Source organism: Ambystoma mexicanum, chromosome 7p (assembly GCF_040938575.1).
Source record: "Ambystoma mexicanum isolate Mex_15411 chromosome 7p, UKY_AmexF1_1, whole genome shotgun sequence".
NCBI lineage: Eukaryota > Metazoa > Chordata > Amphibia > Caudata > Ambystomatidae > Ambystoma > Ambystoma mexicanum.
In genome coordinates this window covers 285495165-285517747 of record NC_090939.1, presented here as the reverse complement: position 1 = coordinate 285517747, position 22583 = coordinate 285495165, and the positions used below count along the sequence as shown (strand labels likewise).

The following is a 22583-nucleotide window of genomic DNA, read 5'->3' as shown; positions in this document are numbered from 1 at the left end:
AGTGCCTGGCAGGAACCGAGAGGAACCCTGACAAAGTCCAATGCCCTTCTACGTATCGGTCAATTTGTGTAGCCCCCAAAGACCCTTTCAAGTACTGGAATGTGTATGCAAAGCAGTGTATAGGTATTAATAATGCGATCATTACCACCATAGTAGTCTCACACGTGGGGTCAGCACCCTAGCATATGTTAGGTTAGAAATGTTGTATGTGCCAGAAAGCCACCACTCTGATTTCCAAGTGCTGAGGCATGTCTGGAAGTTGGCATATCGTGCCCTTGCCCGAGTCATCCAGAACACCGGCAGTTCTAAGAAAATAAATGCAGGTGTGGAGCAGCGAGTCAAAGTAGCTACAGAAAAAACTAAAAAGGGAGGTTTAAACCAGGATGGTCAAGATCGTGTTTGTGAAAGGGTGAGTGCATGCTGATTCAGCCAAAGTCAATCCTAGTTCAGGAATGCAGAAATGAAAAGGGGGCACTCCAGAGGAGGATGGAATGTACACAGAGGTAAACGGGCATTACTGTGTGATACACTCGAAATTATCGGTACATTTCATTTTTCCCACAAAATCTGCACAAGAACAAGTTACTCTCTTACCTGGTAACGTTCTTTCGATGGGATGGTCCGACAACGTATTCCATATCTATGACAGGTAATCACCACAGCTGTGCTGCTTCAGAAAATCTTTCGGCGTCTGCGTCCTGCGTCAATGACGTCGATACGATGTCCTTGAGGGCCTCCGCCGAGCCGACGTCACCGGATGTTGTAAGTAGGATGCCCGACCCCCGTAGCCTCAGTTGTAGTCTTTTCCTCAGAACATGTGGCAGCAATCTTCTGCCAGAATGACTACAAAAAGCCTTGCGGAAACTTAAGCTGCAATCGCATAAGAAATTCTGTAGCGGGGCAGGTAGGGAGGAAGCGATATGGAATACATCGTCGGACCATCCCATCGAAAGAACGTTACCAGGTAAGAGTAACTTGTTCTTCGAGGGGATTGGGTACTCCGACGTATTCCATATCTATGACAGACTCCCAAAGCAGTACCAACGTATGGAGGAGGGAAAAGAATTTAGAATATAGAAATTTAGAATGCCCAATCAAATTGCAGAGTAAAGGAGCAGGCCAGATCCTGCCCATGGATCGAGTCTAGGGAGTAGTGTCGTACAAAAGTATGGATCGAAGCCCAAGTGGCTACTTCACAGATGTTACGAATAGGAACACCCCTCTGCAGGGCAGTAGAGGCAGCCATAGCCCTAGTAGAATGGGTACGTTGGCCTACCGGAGAGTCCTTACCCGCCAAGCAGTAACATTCAGAAATTGCCAAGCTAATCCATCTAGACAAAGTCTGTTTAGTAACAGCTTGTCCCAAACGCCTTCCAGCATAACCTATAAAGAGCCGATCGTCCACTCTGACCTGGGACATGCGTGAAATGTAGAAACTTAAAGCTCTCCTAGGATCCAACCTATGAAGCCTCTCCTCTTCCTTACCAGGATGCGGAGGAGGATAAAATGCCAGATGAATGACATTCTGGCTTCAATGAAATTCCGAGACAACTTTCGGAAGAAAGGAAGGATGAACTCGAAGGACAACCCTGTCCTTATGAAACACTGTGAAGGGTGGCTTAACAGAAAGTGCCGGCAACTCACTCACTCTGCGATGCAAAGGCTTGCCCTGCTGATGCAGCTCGTGGAATCCGAGTGCCCCTGGGCTTGGGTTCAGTACTCTTAAAAGAAGTTCCATTATGTCTCTGCATAAAGAGGGGCCAAGAAACCCTCCGGTCGGTAGCCCGGTGGAACTGCAGTGCTTGGGGAAAGGGTTGAGGCGCATAGGGAGAGCCTGCTGAGGTCATGAGAAGAGCAGGTCATGCTGGATGCTCAGGCGCCAAAGCGTGAATCCCTCTTTTTGAATCACATTTGGAGCCTATGATGTAAAGAGCTCTGCAAGATAGATCTGGGTGGTGCAGCGAGGGTATGTTATGCAACGAAACACACGCTGGACACACAACCTTAGATGGTAACCAGACTTCGGAGCACTGCTGTGTAGGCTTGTTAGTGGGCAACCTCTGGGGGCAAAGGAGGAGAATTTAGATTTTCTAAGGCAGAGCGAAGGTTTAATCTCCTTACTTGCTGCTAATCGGAGACAAAATACAAATGCCTGGCTACGAGATTGAGGTAGAAAAAAACGTATATCCCTCTCTGCAGCTGGCATAGCGCCAACTTACGCACACCTGGGAAGAGGCATGTAAAGATAGATGGGCTTGAGCGAAGCAGAAGCTTTACTGCATTGTGGTGGCAGGCCTGCCCCGGGGAGCCTAGGAGATGAATGGGCACGCAGGCCAGAAGCAAACACGGAAGCTGAGCGGACTTTCTGCACAGAATCGCAGCCAAGATATGGAAGGATGCATTACAGAAATCAGAGTGTGTGTGTGTGGTATCGGCGTGTGCAAAAAACGTGGAAACGTAACGTGGAGAAACAGTCCACGGCCCGTAGATTAGGTATTATGAGTCGGGCAGAAAATGCGCTTTCCGCTATAGAATGGAGGTCGAGGCGGACATCTCACAGATGTGTACTTTTCAACTGTTACATTTAATGACCTTGTAAATAAGATTCTCTCTTTAGAACGTTTTGCAAGATTGCTTTCAATTCTACCCAGTTTCGACTTGGAAGCATAACTTATTTATGAAATTAATATTTTATTTACCATTATAAAATCAACTAGCTACTGTATTTCAACTGAAGTGTGGGGCTCTGTGCCAGAATATTTGATGCCAACTTTTAAATCACACTAGCATAATTGCAAAGGCTTCAAATGGCAATGCGCTCGCTGCCACTGGGTACGAGGGGCTTCACGATCCAGCAGAACATACGAGTGCTGGCATCTCTGAAGACTACAGGTGCTGTGCTCAACTCTCTTAACATTATCTGAAGTATTCCAAGTCATGAACTCTCCAGGCGACTTGCCCTAAGGATTGTATGCCTAGGTGCGGAGACGTTACCACTCCTGAGCCACTCTGCTGCTTATGGAGCATTTACCATATCAAATCACCCACGGGTGCTTGCGGAGATGCCCTTGACATTCTTTAAGATTCAGGCCTCCCTTCACATTTCTGGAGGTGGAGCAGTTTGCTGCTTCAATAAAGGCTCCAGAAGCTTGAAGCAGCATTGTGTAAGGACAGAGACGTCAACCACTCCACATCAGGAAGCTGCGCAGTACTGACATTCTCAGCACAGGGGGCACCGCAACCTACATCGCCTCTTCTTTTATATCAGGAATCTGCAATCTGTGACATATCTGATGTTTTCTACTATGCACTCGTATGATCCTCCATCATTGACTGGGCTTGTTAAGACTACTAATAATAGGAGTGGTGGAGAGCCAAACGTTGCAGACCCCTGTATTATATCCCCAAACCCATCATCAAATACCAGCCTCTTTGACTGACCAATCAGTTCCTCATGTGCTTCCTGAATGGATGTTTCATTCAACTCTGAACTGAGACAACTACTGAAGATCGGCCTGCCCCAGTAATAAGATACCTTCCCAATTCTGCCAGGGACCACCTCAGCCAATAATTTCCTTTCCAAACACCAGGCCTACAGCCACCCTGCACCAAATGGATCAAAGGATCAACCTTAACTTCTAAAGGGTAGCATGACTGAAACCCAGAAGATCAAAATTGGGAAAGCAACAGACAACACTTTGTTCTCAGACGACTTGTGTCACCTCAAACAGTGGCAGGACACTAAAATGAAACTGCTGCAAGTTATATCGTCACATCATTGTAACAGTGTCTCCTATCTGCCGGGTGGTCAGTTACCATACCAAGATACCCAAAGTCACAAGATATCATTTTTATAGTCCACCTCTTTAACTTCACCAAATGACCTACAGCCTCTGACCAACATCTTGCACTACGACTTCCACTTCCGTCCTTCGAGGGGGATCAAGACAACACTGCCAGGCAGGAGCAAAGGTCCTTTCATAAGAGAAGCCATTCAAGTAGGTGCTCTTCTCCTATTGGACCCTTTGTGGCGAATCAAAAACACACGCAACACAAAATCTGCTTTTTATGGGTTTTATCAGCATTCTCAGGATGGGGTAGGGATAAATGCTTATGGGAATTAGGACTGTTAGCTACAATAGGATGTTCCTCTCTTGCAACCAGAAAAGCAAAATATTGGGATGGGTCAAACTATAAAGACGTTTTGGAATTTAATCCGCTATAGGTGTGGACCATCCTCTGGATCATAGCTATTACCAAAAGCATGTTTCTCAAGTCTGCTGGGCTATAAAGTGGGATTGTGAAGGAGCATTGATGGGGCCTAAGGGTTTATCTGTAACAGAAAAGGATGTTCCTAACTTGGACATTTCTAAACACATTTCAGGTCTGTGGCGCATTGGACTATTGCCTCCACTGCAAGGGTCTGTGTTTGAGCTCATGAACAAAGATTTGACCGGACGATCCTCGAAGTCCTGCATCCTTTTGAGGTCCATAAAATGAGCACCACCGAGTTGCGTAAACGTCCGTCATCAAGACACTACTAGGGTGAACATGCCCTTTAAAAAGGCACTTGTTATGTTTCACTGAAAGGTGTCAGGATGGGCTAAAATATAAGGTATTGGCATTTGCTATTTCTGCAATAATGGTCTCCCTCGGGTACCCTATTACTAACACCATGGCAGGGATATGATGCCCAGCTCACCTCTTTGCCTAAATCATAATTGCAGCAATATAACACCCAGTTTGCAGTTGGTTATACATCCACGGGTATGGTACCAGTCCCACTGTCTCCTGCTTTACTGGATGTGTTGTTCCATTGTCTTCAGGAATTAGTGCCCAGTGCAGCCCGCTGGGTTATCGTCCCCAGCGCAGCACCCTGGGAAATGGCATCCAGAGCAGTCCGCTGGGAAATGGCGCCCGGCTCACTTTCGTGCCACAGTGCACTCGGTTCACTCTCTAGCAGTTCACGGTCTGGCAGGGTTTCAAAGTTCTCTAGAATCTAGGGCCTCTCAGCCATCAAAGGGCCAGAACCATGATTGGGCATGTACCCTTCTCCTGGGATTCCAGCGTATTCAGCTTTCTGGTTCCAATGCTTTCAGGCCTCCTAGCCTTCTCTACCCTATCAACTCTCTTGAAAGCTCCTTGCATTTCTCACCGTCCTGACTGCTCCCTTGCCTCTGGCTGACTGTTTCCCCATACTACAAGCTTTTAGACCTCCCCTTTGTTGGCTTGATCTAAAACCGTTCCTGTTTGAATTAACCTATTTTCAACTTGCACAAAGCAATATGGATGGGCTACAGCATCAATTCCCTTAATTTACCCCTGCTGGTGTGGGATTACGGCAGGCAAAGTCTTTAAAGGCCATAGAAGCCATCTTTGTTAAGGGTAATCGTCCTGTTTTCCATCCATAGATCTGCGTAGGCAGATGGTGGTCCATCTGTGGCATTCTGCCTTCCAGGTCTTCTGTCTTGTATCAGGGGTGAGTGCTCACAGGGTTACCTCCAGGCATACATGAGGCCCCCGAGCAGCTTGCAGGGAGACTTCTTTCCATGTCATTCATCAGTATTTGCAGGTATCGACTCCTTTGTTGGGCGCAGGCCCTGTTACATTTTTTCTAAAGTCCACCCAAAGGGACTTTATAAAACTATACATTGGGCAATACAGAAACACCAACTCTTAATATAAGGCTGTACCAACTTGTATGTTGGTAGCAATGACAGAGCAGCCACGCCTCTCTTAGGAGAGAGAGAGAGCTGTAGGAGGGTGCAAGGAACTTGTAGACTGCATATGTTCCAAAGAAACACATACACGGATATATTGTAAATATATATATATATATATATATATATACACACACACACACACACACACACACACACACACACACACGGGCACAGATAATTCTTTAGAAATTAAAGTACTATTATAAGTCACAAACAGAATAAACCAAAGTATAAACCACATTTAGAATAGCAGTATGCAATTCAAGGTGAGTAAAGCCTAGTGTTAGACATTGAGAATGCAGTATGCTATTCATAGGGAGTAAAACCACATTATGAGATTGTTACAATGGCCGTATGCAATTCCAGGTAAGCAGACCCTATTGGCAGTAAGCTGTTACATTTATTCTGTTTCAAGCAATAATACAATGATACCAACAATGTTCATTTCTAGAATAGTGGAACACAATGCAAAGGTAAGTAATACTTCTCAGAATGGCAGTGAGCAATTCACAGGTAAGTAATAACTTTCTAACACTTGTAACCTATTCTGTTTCAGGAATATTCAGTTACAGCACCAACGCACAGCAAGTAAGCACTTTGCAACACTGGTTATAGTTTCTTCAGAGGTCTTATCTTTAGCAGTCCTTCTCTAATCTAGTGCATGCATGTTCTCAGAGGCAGAAGGGGGATGCTGGTGGTCCAGGGGCCAATAGAAGGCAGGTCAGGATAAGGCACAAATGCCACCCCCTCCCCAAAATGACCTGATTCCACTCGCCACCCCCTTCACTTACCTGCGGGACTGGACCATTGCGCTCCGTTCCGTGTGTTCCTACCGTCTGGTCGCCGCCATAGACATGGAAAATTGGACATAGTCCCTTTTCCAAATGGCGGGCATCTTTTTACTTTTTTATTTTTTTATCTGGAGATCGGCTGCATTAAAAGTTACTAGGATTTAAAATTACACCAGTTAAAACTCTTACCTGCAGAAACAGCAGCACACTGGGGTGAGAGGTAGATCCCTTTCTCACCATCAAACTTCAAGGCCACATGGCAAGGATTCAAAACGGCCAACATTCTTTTTAAAGCCAGAGTTCTGCACTACAAAGCCTCAACTCAATCAGATCACTGCATGGCACCACCTGACCACCCCAGCCAATCAGTGAGCAGACACCTGGTCCACATAGTATGAAGGAGGCTCAAGCTCCCCAGGCTGGGTGACAGGAAGCCAGAGTGCAGATGTGCCTTGCAGAACTATGCCAGAGAAAACAAGGGAGCGTAGAGGAGCTAGAGGGGCCAAGGGACTGGAGATACTGCAGAGATCATTTAACCATATCCCTCAGAGTGAGGAGAGGCCCCAGAACCCTGCTAAGTAGGGCTACAAAGGAGAGGTTAGATTTGGAGGAATTAAAGAACAAGGAAAAGGTCAGAGGTAGGAAGACTTGTGGAGGAGAAATTGGTGAAGAGAAAGAAACAGAGCAACACAGAGTCAGACACGGGAAGGAGAGAAGCAGGCTTGTGCGGGAGGGGTTTGTGTTGTGGGAGGGACAGAGGAGGAGTAAGGTTGAAGCAGGAGGAGGCTAGCAGTAGAAGTGGAAAGAGCAAGGAGGAGGACTTCAGAGCCTTGGAGAGGCTGGAGATGGTGGATTCAGAAAGGAGTAGGAAGTAGCCAGAGTGTTCCAAAGTAAACAACCAGCCTTGGCCAAGCCAAGAGGACCAAATTCTAAATGGACTACTCAGCGGCAGGTGGCATGTCCAATGGGGCCTTAGGAGGCATGCGGCCAACATACAACTGATGGACAAACAGCGCTTTGTTGATCACAGACCACAGATTGGTGAAGCCAAAGGCTGAAGACCCATAGACAGATGGGAAAATATATAAACTAGTTGGGAGCTAGAGTCTAGTGGAAAGCCTACTAAGGAAACTGCCTTGCTCGCAGAGAAACTGATAAGGGAAGGCTCATTAATAATCAAAGCCAAAAGGGTTAACTTTAAATACGAAGAGGCGTGCCAAGGGAGACGCCACAGCCTGTGGTGGGCACTTGATTGACCTGAACCATAACTCTGCACACGGGTCTTGGCTTGGGGTAGAATAATAACTGCCCCACACACAGGAAAGAAAAACTGACACGTGAAAGCGAAGTGACCACAGCCCAGGAGTGCCAGCAATCGCTAGCAGTAGCAGGTAATGCATTGGAATCGGAGTGCATATAAAGTGAAAGCCTACTCTGAACAAACCGCATTGAAGTGGTTTTCCCTACACGATGAAACATGAGCCTAGCTGCTGGCAATGCATCGTGGGTCCCAAATACAGCACGTCTATTAGCGTGCACGTTTCATTTGCCCAATTGGAACTACACAAAACACATGAAGCTGTTGCACGCATATGACTAAACAACTATTCAAAATATTGTGTTGAGCATGCACCGACCTCTGTACTAGTACAACTTCAATACACCCATTAAAATACGCAATAGTAAAGCATATTATAAAAGTGTGGACACAGAAGGAGAACCCGCTATACAAATATCCACACTTTAGAATGCCTTCTCGAGTGCAATCGGAAAAGTCCCTGATCCAAGGACTAAATCAAACATGCACTGTGCCATGTTGGTGCCTTACAAAAGTCCTCTCTGACACTACTGAAAGGGTTACAAGGATATCGGCTTACAATAGGTGAGACAGAACATGTCTTTGCTCCTGAGTGAACAATGAGTGAGACACTGCATGGACCGAGTTTCACTCCAAGCCAGCAGAGGAGACAGGTTCTCAGTAGCAGATTAATGCAGCTTGGGCAGCCTAGGACAGGGGACCACAACTTTTGGCTCGCCAGATGTTTTGAACTACAACTCTCATTAGCCCTAGTTTGCGTAGTCAATAGTGAGGGGTCATGGGTATCGGTCCAAAACATTTGGAAAGGCGCAGGTTGCAGACCCCTTGGAACGTCCATACCACGAGCACTGGACCTTTGCTGTGTGTTCGTACCTCTCTAGAAAGAAATACAGGAAGTGCAATGTAAATAAGACCTTTCCATTTCAAGGGTTGACTTTTTTACGTGAATGGTTATTTAAAGTGTGATTCTTCCTTTCATCACAATTTCCAATTCTTTGTTTGTGGCCATGATTTTTAGTGCATAAGAATAGAGCATCCCCCCCCCCCCCAACCCCCAAACGCCCCCAAAAAACAAGCATTTCATGGAAACTCTCGACTCACCAGCGCATGAAACGATGACACTGAAAAGATCCCGAGGCGCCCCATGGCTACTTTCGTCGGTCGACTTGCAAAAGCGAGCAGTCTTTTGGGGTTGGGCAGCTCTCCTCCTTGAAGGCTAGCTAAGTAACAGCGATAGCGGAACAAGTCCATTTGGAATTGTTCAAGATTCTGCTCCCAAACAAAGATCTGCGGGCCAAAAAGGGATAGAAAATAATTAACATCTTTTAAAACTCTGACCTAGTAAAGGCCATGGGCCCAGTGTAGCGGGTTCCCTCCTCAGCATGCCACACGCTGCGATTACCAGCTAGGGTCCACTGTGTTTCACTCGTATGCACTTCACTCTTCCTCAATCTGCTTGTGGGTGAATTGAGACACACACACACACACACACACACACACACACACACTGACACACACACTGACACACACGCGCGCACACACACTCCAGCCCTTAACCCCACACAAACATGAACATAATATATTAAATTAGACAAAAAGCATATCGAGTAAAAGTGCATGAATAAAGTGCACAGGAGTAAAACATACTCAGCAAGAACAGGTGTTACATAACAGCCATGACAATTCCCACCATGTTCAAAGAACTGAATGTAACCAGATCAGTGTGCTCCACAGGCAGACACTGCTTCAAGCCACTTACCACTTCCCATGCACAACCTCCAGATTTGTAGTAAATCCAAACGGTTCCATGTAAAATGTCCCCGCAAAAATGACCCCTGACAAAAAGTCAGTTTTTTGTGGAGACATTACATTGAGCATGCAGGGGACACCCCGTAACCGCTGTTTTTTTCTTTTTTTAAATGAGGGCAGGGGACATACCCGCAACCCGTCCCCATATGTGTCACCATATATAATGTCGCCAATTGCTTTTCCCGGCGACATTATGTATGGGAACATTATGTATGGGGACATTATTACCCGATTCCGTCCAAACATTACCCACCACCTCAGCCTACACATCACAACACATCTGCCCACTTAAAACATCACGGAGAACTGCTATGAATGCTCCATTGCTTTTGCTTCACCTTTTATTAGTAAGTGGGCCTGCCTAAAAGGACAAACATGTGGGCAGATCAATTCATTTAATGGGTGGATAGAGGGAGGCTGCACTGAAAACACAGAGGTTTCATGTGGCGCTGCACACCTGCACACATATCTGATGTGAACATTTGCCCAACAGTCGAGATACAGGCACGTTCATTTTTGACACAATGTTCATGTTTTGATAGAGGAGGATATGCAAGAGAAATCACTTTAGCAGCTTGGGCAGCAGTACAATATTAAAAGCACATTAACTCATCAACAGTAGCGGACCAAAATAAAGACGAATGTAATGAGTTCTAAGGTGCCCGCTCCTCCACTGTTATTTGCTGCGTGACTGGGATGTTAGACTACCTCTTAATCCTACTCACTGGCAATCAAGTGAGGGACAGAAGTTTGCTTCATGATGGACAGCCCTAGTCCAAGTGTCAACTCCTTAGGAAACTAGCCTGGGCCGCCTTCATTGCAGATCGGAGGGAAAGCTCATCAGCATCTCTTACCATGAGCAACTGATAGAGAGGTTCCGTTCATGCACACAGAGTGACATATATTGAGAACACAGTAATAGAAAACCCATTCAAGCAGTGAAGCTTTACAGACAAGAGAGGTATGCCTCAGATGGAGTGATTGTCCAAGTAGCCAATGGCAATGCACGCTTTCTCCAGTGACCCAACCCTGCCCCAGTTAGGAACCGAGCTTAAACATCGAATCCTCAGAGCCTGCCCTACCTGCGGTCAGTAGAAAGCATTGCAGGTCTCTATGTTCTGAAGCTCCACAGTGGGCTCTAGACAGAAGAATAGTCAAGCCTTAGCAGTCACATTCTAACAGAGAGGGGGACACACTGGTTTGCAAAATCTGAAGTTCCACCCAAGGTATTCAAGCTATTTTGTGTAGAAGAAGCCACATTGCTGTGTTGTCATTTTAAGAGGTCATTTCGGTCAACGGTGGAGCTATATTAATTCTGGATCAGACCTAAATTCAAACAACTACAATCAATCACATAGTTTGAGAAAATGTACATGATTACACCGGTTTGGAAATACTCTATGAAACGGTATATGGTGGTTTCATTGAAAAAAAATGAGTGGTGAAATTGGTCAATCTAAATTTGGTTGTGGTGAAACAATTATAGTAGGTGTCTGACTTGAGCCTTCGAACTTGCAGAAGCAAGGTGGTCGTGGTGTGTGTAGGAGAATGGAATGTAGGAGGAAGGAGCTGACCCTTCCCCACCTTTGGCAGAACACCTGGGCAAAGGAGGCCATCTTATATGCATCAAAGAATTTAGAGATTTTGCCTTCCACAGGTGTAGGAGTTAGAAGTGGAATTTTATAGTTTGGGTTTTGAGTCTGGTGGACTAGGAGAAGAAACCTAGAGGTAAACATGTGCTTTACCATTAGCTCTGCTGCTTGTGGACCTGTTCTATTCGTGATTTTTGCAGTCCTAAAAACAAAAAACACATAAGTGGGGTATCTCCAGTTAAGGCTGAGATGAGGATACAGACAGCCGTGGTGCTGCTTAGTGAGCACTGCCAGTGACTTTGCAGTGAGCGTCCTTATTTTCCATTTATTCAGCTCCTTACCTTTTGTGGTGTGGAAAAAGTCCCACCTCCAAGGAGAGTTCCAAATTCTTCTCTAGGCAACTCCCTGGAGTTTTGTGGTTTTAGCCTAGCATTCATACGTACATGAATACAAAATCCTCACTCGGCCATGTCGACATGGAGGAGTGCAACCTTCAAGGGCATCATGGCCACTTGCATTTAATGGCCAACACTTCACAGACACTGAGCCTGCCTATTACGGTGTGTGGAGTAGGTTGTATGGTTCCTCCTGTTCATCAGGGTATGAAACTTGTCCTATGCTTGGACCTTTGAGTACATCTCTTGCGAGCACGACTGGATTGAAACAGATGGAGGTATAGAGGACCTACCAGGATAGATTTGCTGAGTGTGGAGGGGCTGTGCAGGGGGATGGAGCTCATATGAGATAAGCTTGTAGGAGCCACTTCGGTCCTCTGAGCACTTTCTGCTGGTAGCCGGGAGGTGGCATTACCAGAGAGATGAACAGGTGGGAGGAAATGAGGACACACCAAAGTGACTAGCATCAAATCCACCCTCTGGAAAGCACAATGGGAGCAACTTTGCTGGATTTTGAGGACTTGATTTCTTTAACCCAGAGAGAGCGAGACCCTTTTTCCCCCCTCTCTCATGTATTTTAATGTGATTTCTGAACTCCAATTCTTTTGGTTGTGGAGTCTGACAAACCCCATAGGCATGATCTTTTACATTGTGGCACACAGCACCTTTAGTGCAGTGACACAGTGAAGTCTTAGATTTCCCCAAGGTTTAAATACCTTCACTGGGATAAACTACTGGTTCATTTCTTTGTGGAAAGGTCCTTCTTGAGATTTACTCAGCGCGACAAACCCCGTTCAGTCCCTTAGTTCATTTGGTCTTTGGCGGGATGCACGAGTGAAGCCCGCCTTTGGCTCCAGGGTGTCTGGGGTAGGCAGGAAGTGAGGGAGGTGCCCAAAACTCCATGTGTTCAGTCTCCTAGGAGACCCAAATGCACTGTGATGATTGGCTGGCTGACTGTCCGACAAGGACATCCACCCTGCTGGGTGACTGACAGCTAGGCAGGAATGAAAGGGAGAGAGCGATATAAAAGGCAAGTCTTTTGGCTTGGAAGGCAGAGTCGACCACTCGACAAAGGAACCGAAGAAGAACTTGAAGAGGACACCTGCTGCCACTCCTGGACCGTTGGTTTGTCCGGTGAAGCCCTGCTGCAGTCCTGAAATACCAAGTTCGCATTGACAAAGAACCCCCTGCCAGGACGACTTCTCCCCTTGAGTTGGTGGGACCAATCAACTCCAAAGTAAGCCACTCGGACATCCATCTCGGAGCTGGTTGAATTTCCACAGAGTTGCTGCTGGAAACCATAGAGCCAGGGAGAGGAACACCAGTTTTTGTGTGTTGCTTTTAAGTTGGCAAAGAGCTCCAGGAAGATCCTCCGGACTCCCAGGAAGCAGGACTGGCCGAGCCTGAGCCCTCTCAACAGAGTACGGACCACGGTGCTGCTATTTGGGGTAGACACGAGGAGCTGAAACACTGAACAGCCACTGAAAGTGAAGTTTGCCGGTAGCAAGTTTTGACCGTCCCAGTGCAGGAGTCCCCTGACTTCCTCCCTCTTGTCCCCACGACAGAGGCCTAAGAACAGTGAGATCTGAAGAGCTGCACAGGAAAAAGGAGTCACCTGCTCCATCTTTTCTTCATTTTAAAAGGTACTGTACAAAGTGTAAGAGAACTTACCTCTTGCTGTAGAGTTGCTTGCATCTTCTACTGCATCTTCTACTTCTCATAATTCCAAGAGCCTGTGGCCCCACATTGATTCATCTTTTTCTTCAAAGACTTCTGAAACATTGTGCAAAGAGGTTTCTACTTAGCTTCAAAGAATTGCTTCAGCCCATATAGACTCTTGCTTATTGACCTTGGCTTAGCAGGTTTTGACTGAATGACTTATGGGGGATCTGAATTTGTTTGCCTGCTTAAGAAATATTTGTGGTAGTTTGTTTGCTCTAATAATATTTTCCTTTTTTCTTGCTCTTAACTCCCCCCGTTAATTCTGAATGCCAACAGTAATACATTAATGTCAACAGCACCCTAGCAATTGAAGTCACCTGTGGGTGTAGGTCTCTGCTGTATGTCATCCCAAATGGGTATTTACTGATTCTGAACTAAGATTGTATAATTTTATAGTATATTTCTGTGGCGTTTTATAGTGCTCCCTTCTGAAGAAGGCCTACATTAACTGACTGGTAAATAAATTAATAATTGTAATAATTGTTTTATCAAGAAACCCTGTGTGTAAGTGTTTGCTTGGATACTTGTCACTGAAACTCTGCAACTGCCCTACAGCTCAAATTGTCCCCTCTTGAGATAAGCCTGGCTACTTGTCCACACTACCAACCTGTGTAGTACAGACGTTTACAAAAGGTTGGGTTACTACTGCCAGGTCAGGTTTGTTGTACTGTACCCTAACGGTACTGCATACAATCTTGCCCAGCAGCAGTTGTGCAGGGATCGAAGCCCAGTTCCAAAGCAGTATTGCCAGGCTTCAGTGTGCCCTCGGAACACCTTAATATCACTGAGAATTAAAGCTTTGGAGCAGACTTTGATGGGCGACGACCACCACCCTTGTCTGCATGACCTTTGAATGATGAAATGCCACCTCTAGGAACTCTGCTATGAGATCTGAGTGGACCCTCTCGGCAAGGAGTGCATGTCTTACTCCTGAATAAGAAAACTCTGAGAATACAGGCATAAGCTGCTAGTGGCAGCATGGGTCCCTCCAGGAACCATAGGCATGTGAGAACATGTCTCCAATCAGGATGCTAGTGGGAAATGTTTTCACATGCTTCCTGAAGTGATTGAGTGAGTAGGAGACCACTTGAAAATATCCTCCCGGTAAATGACATACTGAGTGAGTGCACTGGGGGAAAGTACACTGCATGGCAGGTTCAGCCTTTGGCATGGGGGGTGACCTTGGTGATCACCCATGGCACCAGACATATATCATTTACATAGGGCACCATAGCCTCTGCCACACCAGCATGGATGAGCCTTTAAAAATTTCCTTTGTGCTACTGCCGAAACGGCTGTGGTGCCCTATGTAAAATAAAAGGCTCCCCTGGCTCTACAGTGGCACTCTATATGGGTGAAAAGCTCCTGGGCCCTGGCCCCGAGAAGAAATGTAGGTGTTGTGTCGGGTAGGGAGGACGCGGATACTGCAAGGACATTTCTACTGGTTATTTATTTAATAATCAGCACATCATCTTTCACCATTGCTATGTGGGTGTTCCCCGCCTATGTAAATAACTAAGGAGTCAGACATCAAAATGTTTCAAATGAATCAGTCTGCTGTCCACAAATGAGTTCTCCCTTCTCCCGATTGTAATACAACAATGTCTCTTCTCCATTAATGATTCCTTTTTAGTATGATATTCTTAAATAGTCTCTCGTCTTTGGGTCTTCCTTCCTCTTTAGGATTAGTTTTCCAATACCCCCTTTTTGGTCTCTTTATTCTTCTCAGATTCTGGTTGCTATACCCTTTTGAGTTCGGTAACATCTTTCTAGCTATCAAAATGCTTTCTTGGGTCTTTATATTCCCCCTCTCCTGGCGTCATTTAGTATGAATATCTTTTTCTCATAAGTGGTTCACTTCGCTTCTCTTACCAGTTCACAGTACTCTCTCTCATTTTCTCCTCTGTTTGCTTCTCGACTTATGGGGTGTTTGCCCCTCTTCCCAGGGTATTTGTGCCCCGGTCATAGAAAACTTTCAGGTTTATTTGGGATTCTCTTTCTCACATAATACAGTTCCACGTTACCGACATTAAATTCAATGTCTTGTCAATTTCACTGGGATGAGTTTCTCCTGCTTCATAATGATTCCACAACATCTTCCCAGGTCTCCCCATTACCTTCGATTCAGCAGGGGATCATCAATGAGGCCTATACTGGGCCGGGTTCTCTTAGTTCGCTGGGCTTCTCGGTCTTCTCGACTCCGCCGGCGTCCCACTCTCCGCCCCCCTCTACTCCCCTGGTCCCAGTATGGCAGCAGGTAAGCAGATGTCTCGTTTCCTCAGCATTGTGGTTTTGTGTTGTTGGACAGGTGCTCTGCCCACCACGAAAGATTTGGATTCCCATCTTCTCGGCTTCTCACTGCATGTAAACACTGGACCTGCAGCGTTTCATTCTTGCGTTCAGACCACTACTGAAAGTCACGGCCTCCGTGGCTCTTCTCAGCGCCACCTCTCACGGTTTTCACACCATCAGGGGGCTTCCCTTGCTTACGCTCTCCTGCTCAACTTCACCTCTCCTCAGCGTGTGTTCCGTCTACTCCTCTGTTATATGGTGGTCTCTCCTTAAAGAGACAGACCCACTTTCTTATTCGCAAATGTATATATTAGTTTTGTCTTCTGCCACGTCCCTGGCTTCTATATAGTGTTCTTCATATCTGATAGTCCCATATATGCCACTATGGGAAATGGCTTAGGGAGTTCCTCACAGGACCAGGAGTCCTTGTCCCCTAAGGGGGCGTCTATCCCCGTCAGCTCTCATTTGCCCAGACTCCTAGCAAGGGTCTTGAAAAGCAGGCTCACCTGCCTAGCCTCAAAATGGGGAGGCCCTTAGGGACAAGGAACGAATTCACTTGATTTGTCACAGTGTAAATTCCCCAGTCCCGGAAAGTGTCTCATTTGTCAGACTCCAAACTACGACTCTTTTAGCTGACAGATGGGCTGTTCTGCACCAATGTGGACATGGAAGATTATAAATGGGCTAAAGTTATCATTTACAGAAGTAGAGTTTCCCCTGTCTGTTTCTCAGCCTCTTGAGGATGTGATAGGTCCAAAATGAGATAGCAGTGATCCCAGTTATACCAGGGTTGCTGATGGAGCAGCCATTGCTCTCAATATAGCAAAAGCTTCAATATTAAGGTTGTCAGTAGGCAACGACTACACTGCGATACACCATGCCAAGATCCATCTTCTATACAGAATCATTCCATTGGCTGTGGATTCTGTGAGACATCTGTAGAACCTCTGTTTCTAGGATGCATTGCACCATCAGAATTTCAACTTCAGCTAGAGAAGATGGTGTTTAGGAGACGGTGGCACGCAGTCTGAAAAGGAGTGCTGGTGCAGAGTTAATTTTCGCACATCTCCTTTGAGAGTTACATACTGTATATCCAATTTGTATTTCTGCTCTCTGAAGGCCACTAAATTTATAACCCTTTCCTACATGTGTCCTATGTTGCGACAGATGTGTGGACTAGACCCACTGCCATCTTGAAGAAAAACACTTGTTTATGCAAACTCAGGGCTCTAGGTCCTGAAGCATATCTTAGTCACTATACGGACTAATTTGAAAGTACAGTTTGGTGGTCGGAAGGTGGCCGGAAGGTGGTCTCATTATGTCAGAAGATATCAAGGACTGTGGGGCTCACAGCTGGTGTTTTGAAGGGTAATTTGATTGGCTCCCTTAGAGAAGGGTTTTATAACTCCACGCATAGAAGGCCGGTATCCTGGTGGGTTTTCAGGATAGGCCACAATATTCATGAAATCAATGTGCATACATTTAGAATCGTTGTATGCACATTTATCTGATGAATATTAATTAGGGGTATCCAAAAAATCCAACATGTTTCTGCCCCTTGATACCTGGAGTTGCGCATCCCTGCCTTAGAGGCTTGAAAATGGAACCATGCTCAGGGGACCCTGAATGTAATACAATAAGGATGGGCACTAAATCAATCTAATCAAAAAGCTGCTCCCATGAGCTACGAGTCCAGCCTGGTTTATCAGGGGCGTGCGAGGGCCGGGGGAGGCAGCCTGCCTATCTGCACATGCATCATGTGATTTGTTGTGCTAATGTCTTCCCTAGAAGCACATGTTCTCACATGTATGCAAATCATATGAATTAGTCCTCATTTTTAGCAATTTGATGCTTGCCGTTATTACCATCATTATTACACAGCAGGAGAGCATTCAACCCTGCTTTTGTGATCACCCTCAGCTAGTTACAGGAAGGATGGAAAGGCGAGCGACGCCATGTAAACCCTGAAAGGACAATAAAAGCCCTGCTTGAAAAAAGGAAGAAACAGAAACTCCATGTATACCTTTTAAAAGCTCTAATCAGAAATGGTTTTTAAAATGGTGTACTCATTTTGGTATAGGTCTCTTCATGCCAATAATAATTAGATAACAACGTGAACTATGTGGTGCAGCTCTTAAGCGGCTTCCAGAGTCACCCAGCTTAACTCGCCGTCACTGCACAGGGAAACTTTAGCTGCCGGGGAACATAATGTGCCCCTTTATCCTACCGGGGCCCAAACTGCTTTACCATGGAGCCCAGTTGCAGAAACAACCTTCTCCCCTGACCCCAAGCACGAAACACAAAACAACTCCATTTCCATCAAGTCAACATTGTTCTAGGACTACAGAGAACGTAGGCGTATTTTAAGCTCTCTGGAGTATTTTTAGACAAGGAAACATTGCCTTTTACCTCTTAAAAATTAGCAGTATTTTGGAAACACTCTTTTAGCTAGCCACTCCCATATCATGCAGGCTGTCTACACATCAGACAGAACTATAGCAGAAGCCCTCTGAGGCAGGTGCTGCCCATGCCCATTACAATTAAGGTGACAACGTAGAGCAACACATCCGGTATGAAGCAAGTTATAAAAGAAGATTAATTGTTAAAAAAAATAATAAAGGATTAAAGAGCAGCGCAGGCACTGTAAAGGGTCAGAGATATACATACCTGCATCACGCTATCTTTCTTTAATGGGAGTATTAGCCTGGGTCTCTAAACTAAGTTTTATTTTGTGGTCCAATGCTCGCTACTCCAAGAGACCACTCTAACAGGCCATTCAGTCCATGCTCTACAAATGCCCGTATCATATACAAGTGGTAAACCGAGATTGTATGCACAAATAAGTGCTGCCCCCTGGTGGCTTTTTCTGCAGTGCAATGCTGTCCCTGATATTGCAATTCACATCACAGTTTTCAAAAACTTGCCTGCTCCAGGATGGTCTTCTTCTTCTTGGACTCCGTCACGGAGGAGAGCTGCATCTCGCCCATCTTCTTCATTTTCTCGTCCATGTCAATCTTCTGCTCCACCTTTTTCATCTCGGTGCGCAGCAGCTTTAGGGTGTCTTCTTTGTGGTGCTGCTTGGCCACGGCTGCGGCACAGGCAGAATGCACAGCAGTGATCCAGTTTTCGAGCTCGGTCTGGCTGATCGTCTAGAAATGAAGGGAAGGAAAATTGAAAGGTGTGATTGTGATCCCTGTATTTCTGCTTCAAGTTATCGAGCCCTCCTGAACACCACATACCTTCACCCTACAGGCCACTGCTCTTAAAATCGATGCATGGCAAGGAGGCATGAACACCAGAAAAGAACAGTCAGCACGCCAGATGAGAAATATTAGTTTTGTCCAAAAGAAGTCTTACGGTGGCATCTGTGTCTTCCCATGTAAGCTCAGTTATTTCACAATGCAATCACAAAAAGATAACGAGCTGTCCACGAGAGAACAATTCTGCCCCACTGCGCCATTTTGGTACAGCGCACATTATTAAGTCAGGCATTCCCTGCATGATACATTTAGGATGTCAAATTTGAGAAAAGGGAGCATTACTCCAAGTGTCAAGGCTGGGAGACGTGGGGCCTTTTAAAAAGAAGAGCAGAGATAGTCAAATCTCCGAGGAGACCGACCATGACTCATCATATATTACCAAGAAGTGCTCCCACTCAGCATCACTAAGTGGATAATCTGCAAAAGGAAGGTATACAAACATTGATCTTACTACTGTTGAATCTCTAGGACTTGCTTATAAAATCTGCGTGTCTACAGTTGAAAACCCTGTGTATACAACTGTGCTGCCCTACAAGACCAAGAATTTTTTCCGAATCAAAAAGCACTAATTTGCATACCCATTAAAGCTCAGTGGCTCTGAATTGGAGCTGAACGTCCAGTGATGGACACTGGGTGGCACTGTAGCATGTGCAGTTTAGCTGAAGTGGCTTAAAAAAATATATATATGGTTTGCAATTGAGCAAATTTGCATACCCACAATGCCTTGCTGTTGTGGCTCAGAACTAGAGGTGAACTTCCAGAGATGGCTACTAGGGGCGCTGTGGAATGTGTGACTTGGCTCAAATGGACATTCCTACTTTCACATTTCAGTTGAACTTTTTTTTTCCCAAATCTTTTTAAACCCACCATGGTGTTGTGAAAATGTGGCCAAATGCACCAACCACAAGGCTGTCAGGATTACACTGCACTGATGATCCCCAATAAGGGTGAAACCAGGTATGCTTTTGTCCTGGCAGCTTTGAAAATGTCAGTCTTGGGTTGATTAAGCTATGTATAAAGTAGCACTGCCCTTTTACACAAAGACCATTTCCTGTTGAAAAGGGTTTGCATTGGAGCTCATTTGCATACCCACAATGCCTTGCTGCTGTGGCTCAGAACTGGAGGTGAACTTCCAGCGATGGCTACTAGGTGGCGTTGTGGAGTGTGTGACTTGGCTCAAATGGACTTTCCTACTTTCACATTTCTGGTTAAAGGGTTTTTTCAAACCTTGTTTAACTCACCATAACTTTCTTGATAATATATATATCTCACACACACAAGTTCACATTTTACAAAACGTTATGACTAATAACAAATGTAAAAAAAAAAATAGACCAAATATTACATATATATATTCTGTCCCTTAAAATGTTTCAGAACTTATATATATATATATATATATAAGTTCTGAAACATTTTAAGGGACAGAATCCACCAGGGACCCTTCATATTAAAAACCATGTTCCACAACTTTCATGAAAACAGAGCATTGAATCTTTAAAAATGTGTTTGAACATAAACACAACATTTGGAATAACTGCGGGTAAACCAGAGCTAGGGCTGCAAATGCAGCCGCAGCCAGCATGGAAAATCACAAGGCAACAGGCCAACGTCAACTGTTTCCCCATCACCTTGAACTGTGAGGTGATCAGGGAAGATGGCAGACTATGTTCACTTTACCACTACGCAGTCTTTCTGCCAAGGTGCTCACTATGGTGAGAAGCTGCAGTGAAAATTAATAAACTGTTATCCATGAACGGCTTCAGAGATGGCCATCTAATTCACGCACTAACAGATACGATACCAGAAAGGAGCAAAAGGTTTGAGGTAAGCTAGGGCGACTCAGCCGAGATAGTCTAGTCTAAATTTAAGGACCTAGAGTACTTGACTTCTGATGAGAGTCAGACACACTGCGCACTAGCACCTTCGGGTGTATCTCAAGCAAAGAATGGAATTACCATAATAAACGATCTCAGACCCAAATAACCTGACGGACTGAAAGAATATGGCAAAGTACTACTTTATTGTTAGCACAAATAAAGAGAGGGAAATCTGGTGACCATACGAAGTGCAGCTCACTCACTCTATTACTTTTCTATTACACAAAGACTTTATACCTCCATGTACGTCATCTATGACGTCATCCTATGTGGCCAATGGTAAAACTAAAAAAAGTTAGTTAAGGGAACACATACCTATAGTATGTAGAAGTGTTAATAACATCATTGGCTGCCACTTATCTGTTAGGCATGCCTCAAACTACCTCTAAACACGAATAATACAGATTACAGAAAAACAGTGGATTGGCTTCTGCAACATTGTATAGCCTGCCACCACATAGCCCCTTATGATTGGTTGGCATACTCTCCTAACCTTGGACTTTCGGCTCATTAGCAGTACGTAAGCAAAACTACACCCAGGTGCGGGGAATAACGTCAGACCACTGCCCACTTTGGTAAATTAGCCTATCATCTCTCATCAGTTAGACCATGAGCCAGGGCTTCTCCTTTGTAGCTGTCCTTGCTGACTGTTCTCTTCTCTGGGAAGAGTGTAGGTACATCGCTATCCTCAATTGGAGCTCAACAAATAGGCCTGGTTCTTGCACCACGTATCAGTAGACCAAGAATTTGTCAATTTCAACCTTTTATTTACTGCCATTTGATTCAATTATACTGTGTGTTATTACTCCTCTTGGTCCCTGCAGGGTTGGTTGTTCCATCTTAAATGTGCTTTCTGCATCCTTAATTGTTCAATACTTGGCACTTGCAAATGTTTTCGCTTCTGCTTAATCAAAGAAAAGGGCCCTTCATTCATAGCTTATCCATGCGGACTCCCTTTGTACCTTCCAATTATTTCTTGATGCGTCATCCTCAGCCAAACAGATATGCATCTTGCACGAAAACTGTTCCTCAGCCTCTTTTAGCCTTGCAGCCTTGGTTTGTCTTTGAGGTAGTTTTGACACGATCCAATGTCCAGCTTTCCATTATGGCCACTTTCCTCAGGTTCTAGTTTATATTGCAGCAAGCTTCTTTATGTCTCAACTACCTTGCGTTTCTGCATATATGCATTTGCTACTCATCTGGTTACTATCTTCCTTGTATATATGATTTCTTCATCTCTGCATTCATGTTTCTCTTACTTCTTCAGTTACATTATCATTCTTTAAATATTTACTTATCATTCCAGTACATCTTAGTATCTTCTCTTCATGACGTCACTTTGCTCTGGTCTGACTTCATTTACAGCTCTTCTATGTCAATGGTATATGCCGACATCCTTCCACCACATCAGCGCAAGGGTGCATTTGATATGGTTGTCTGAGTGCATAAGGTCTCTCACACCTTCAATGCAGTGTTGGGATAATAATTGGTGTCATACACAGTCCTCCTACTATTCTTCCAGTATGACAGAGGTGAGGGGGCGGGCACTAGAGATGACATCTTCTCTTCAACACAATATGTCATGTTAACATAATAGGCTTTTATACTGTGCCAAATCGCCACTGTAGGTCTATCGGCGAGCCTAGTTTCATCTGTGGATTAGTGCACTGTGTACCCACAAGGGGTATCCAGACCTTTGACAGCTGCAGGAAAGAAAATGAGCAAGGGGAAGATTAAGAGAATGGGAGAGTAGGAAATGGGGGGTACAAAGGACCATCTTCTGCCGCAAGTAATAGCTAAA

The 22583-nt window shown here is 45.2% G+C and overlaps 1 protein-coding gene across 4 annotated transcripts in view; it reads right to left on the bottom strand.

Moving 5' to 3' along the window:
• The window catches only part of TIAM1 (TIAM Rac1 associated GEF 1), an 853394-nt gene that overhangs the window by 506889 nt on the left and 323922 nt on the right, over window positions 1-22583 (bottom strand). For all 4 annotated transcript variants that reach the window (XM_069636354.1, XM_069636351.1, XM_069636352.1 and 1 more), the window contains 2 exons: window positions 18567-18791; window positions 8934-9119 (listed from right to left, as the gene is read on the bottom strand). In XM_069636354.1, coding sequence (XP_069492455.1) covers window positions 8934-9119; window positions 18567-18791 — 411 coding nt within the window. The remainder of the gene's footprint in view (window positions 1-8933; window positions 9120-18566; window positions 18792-22583) is intronic.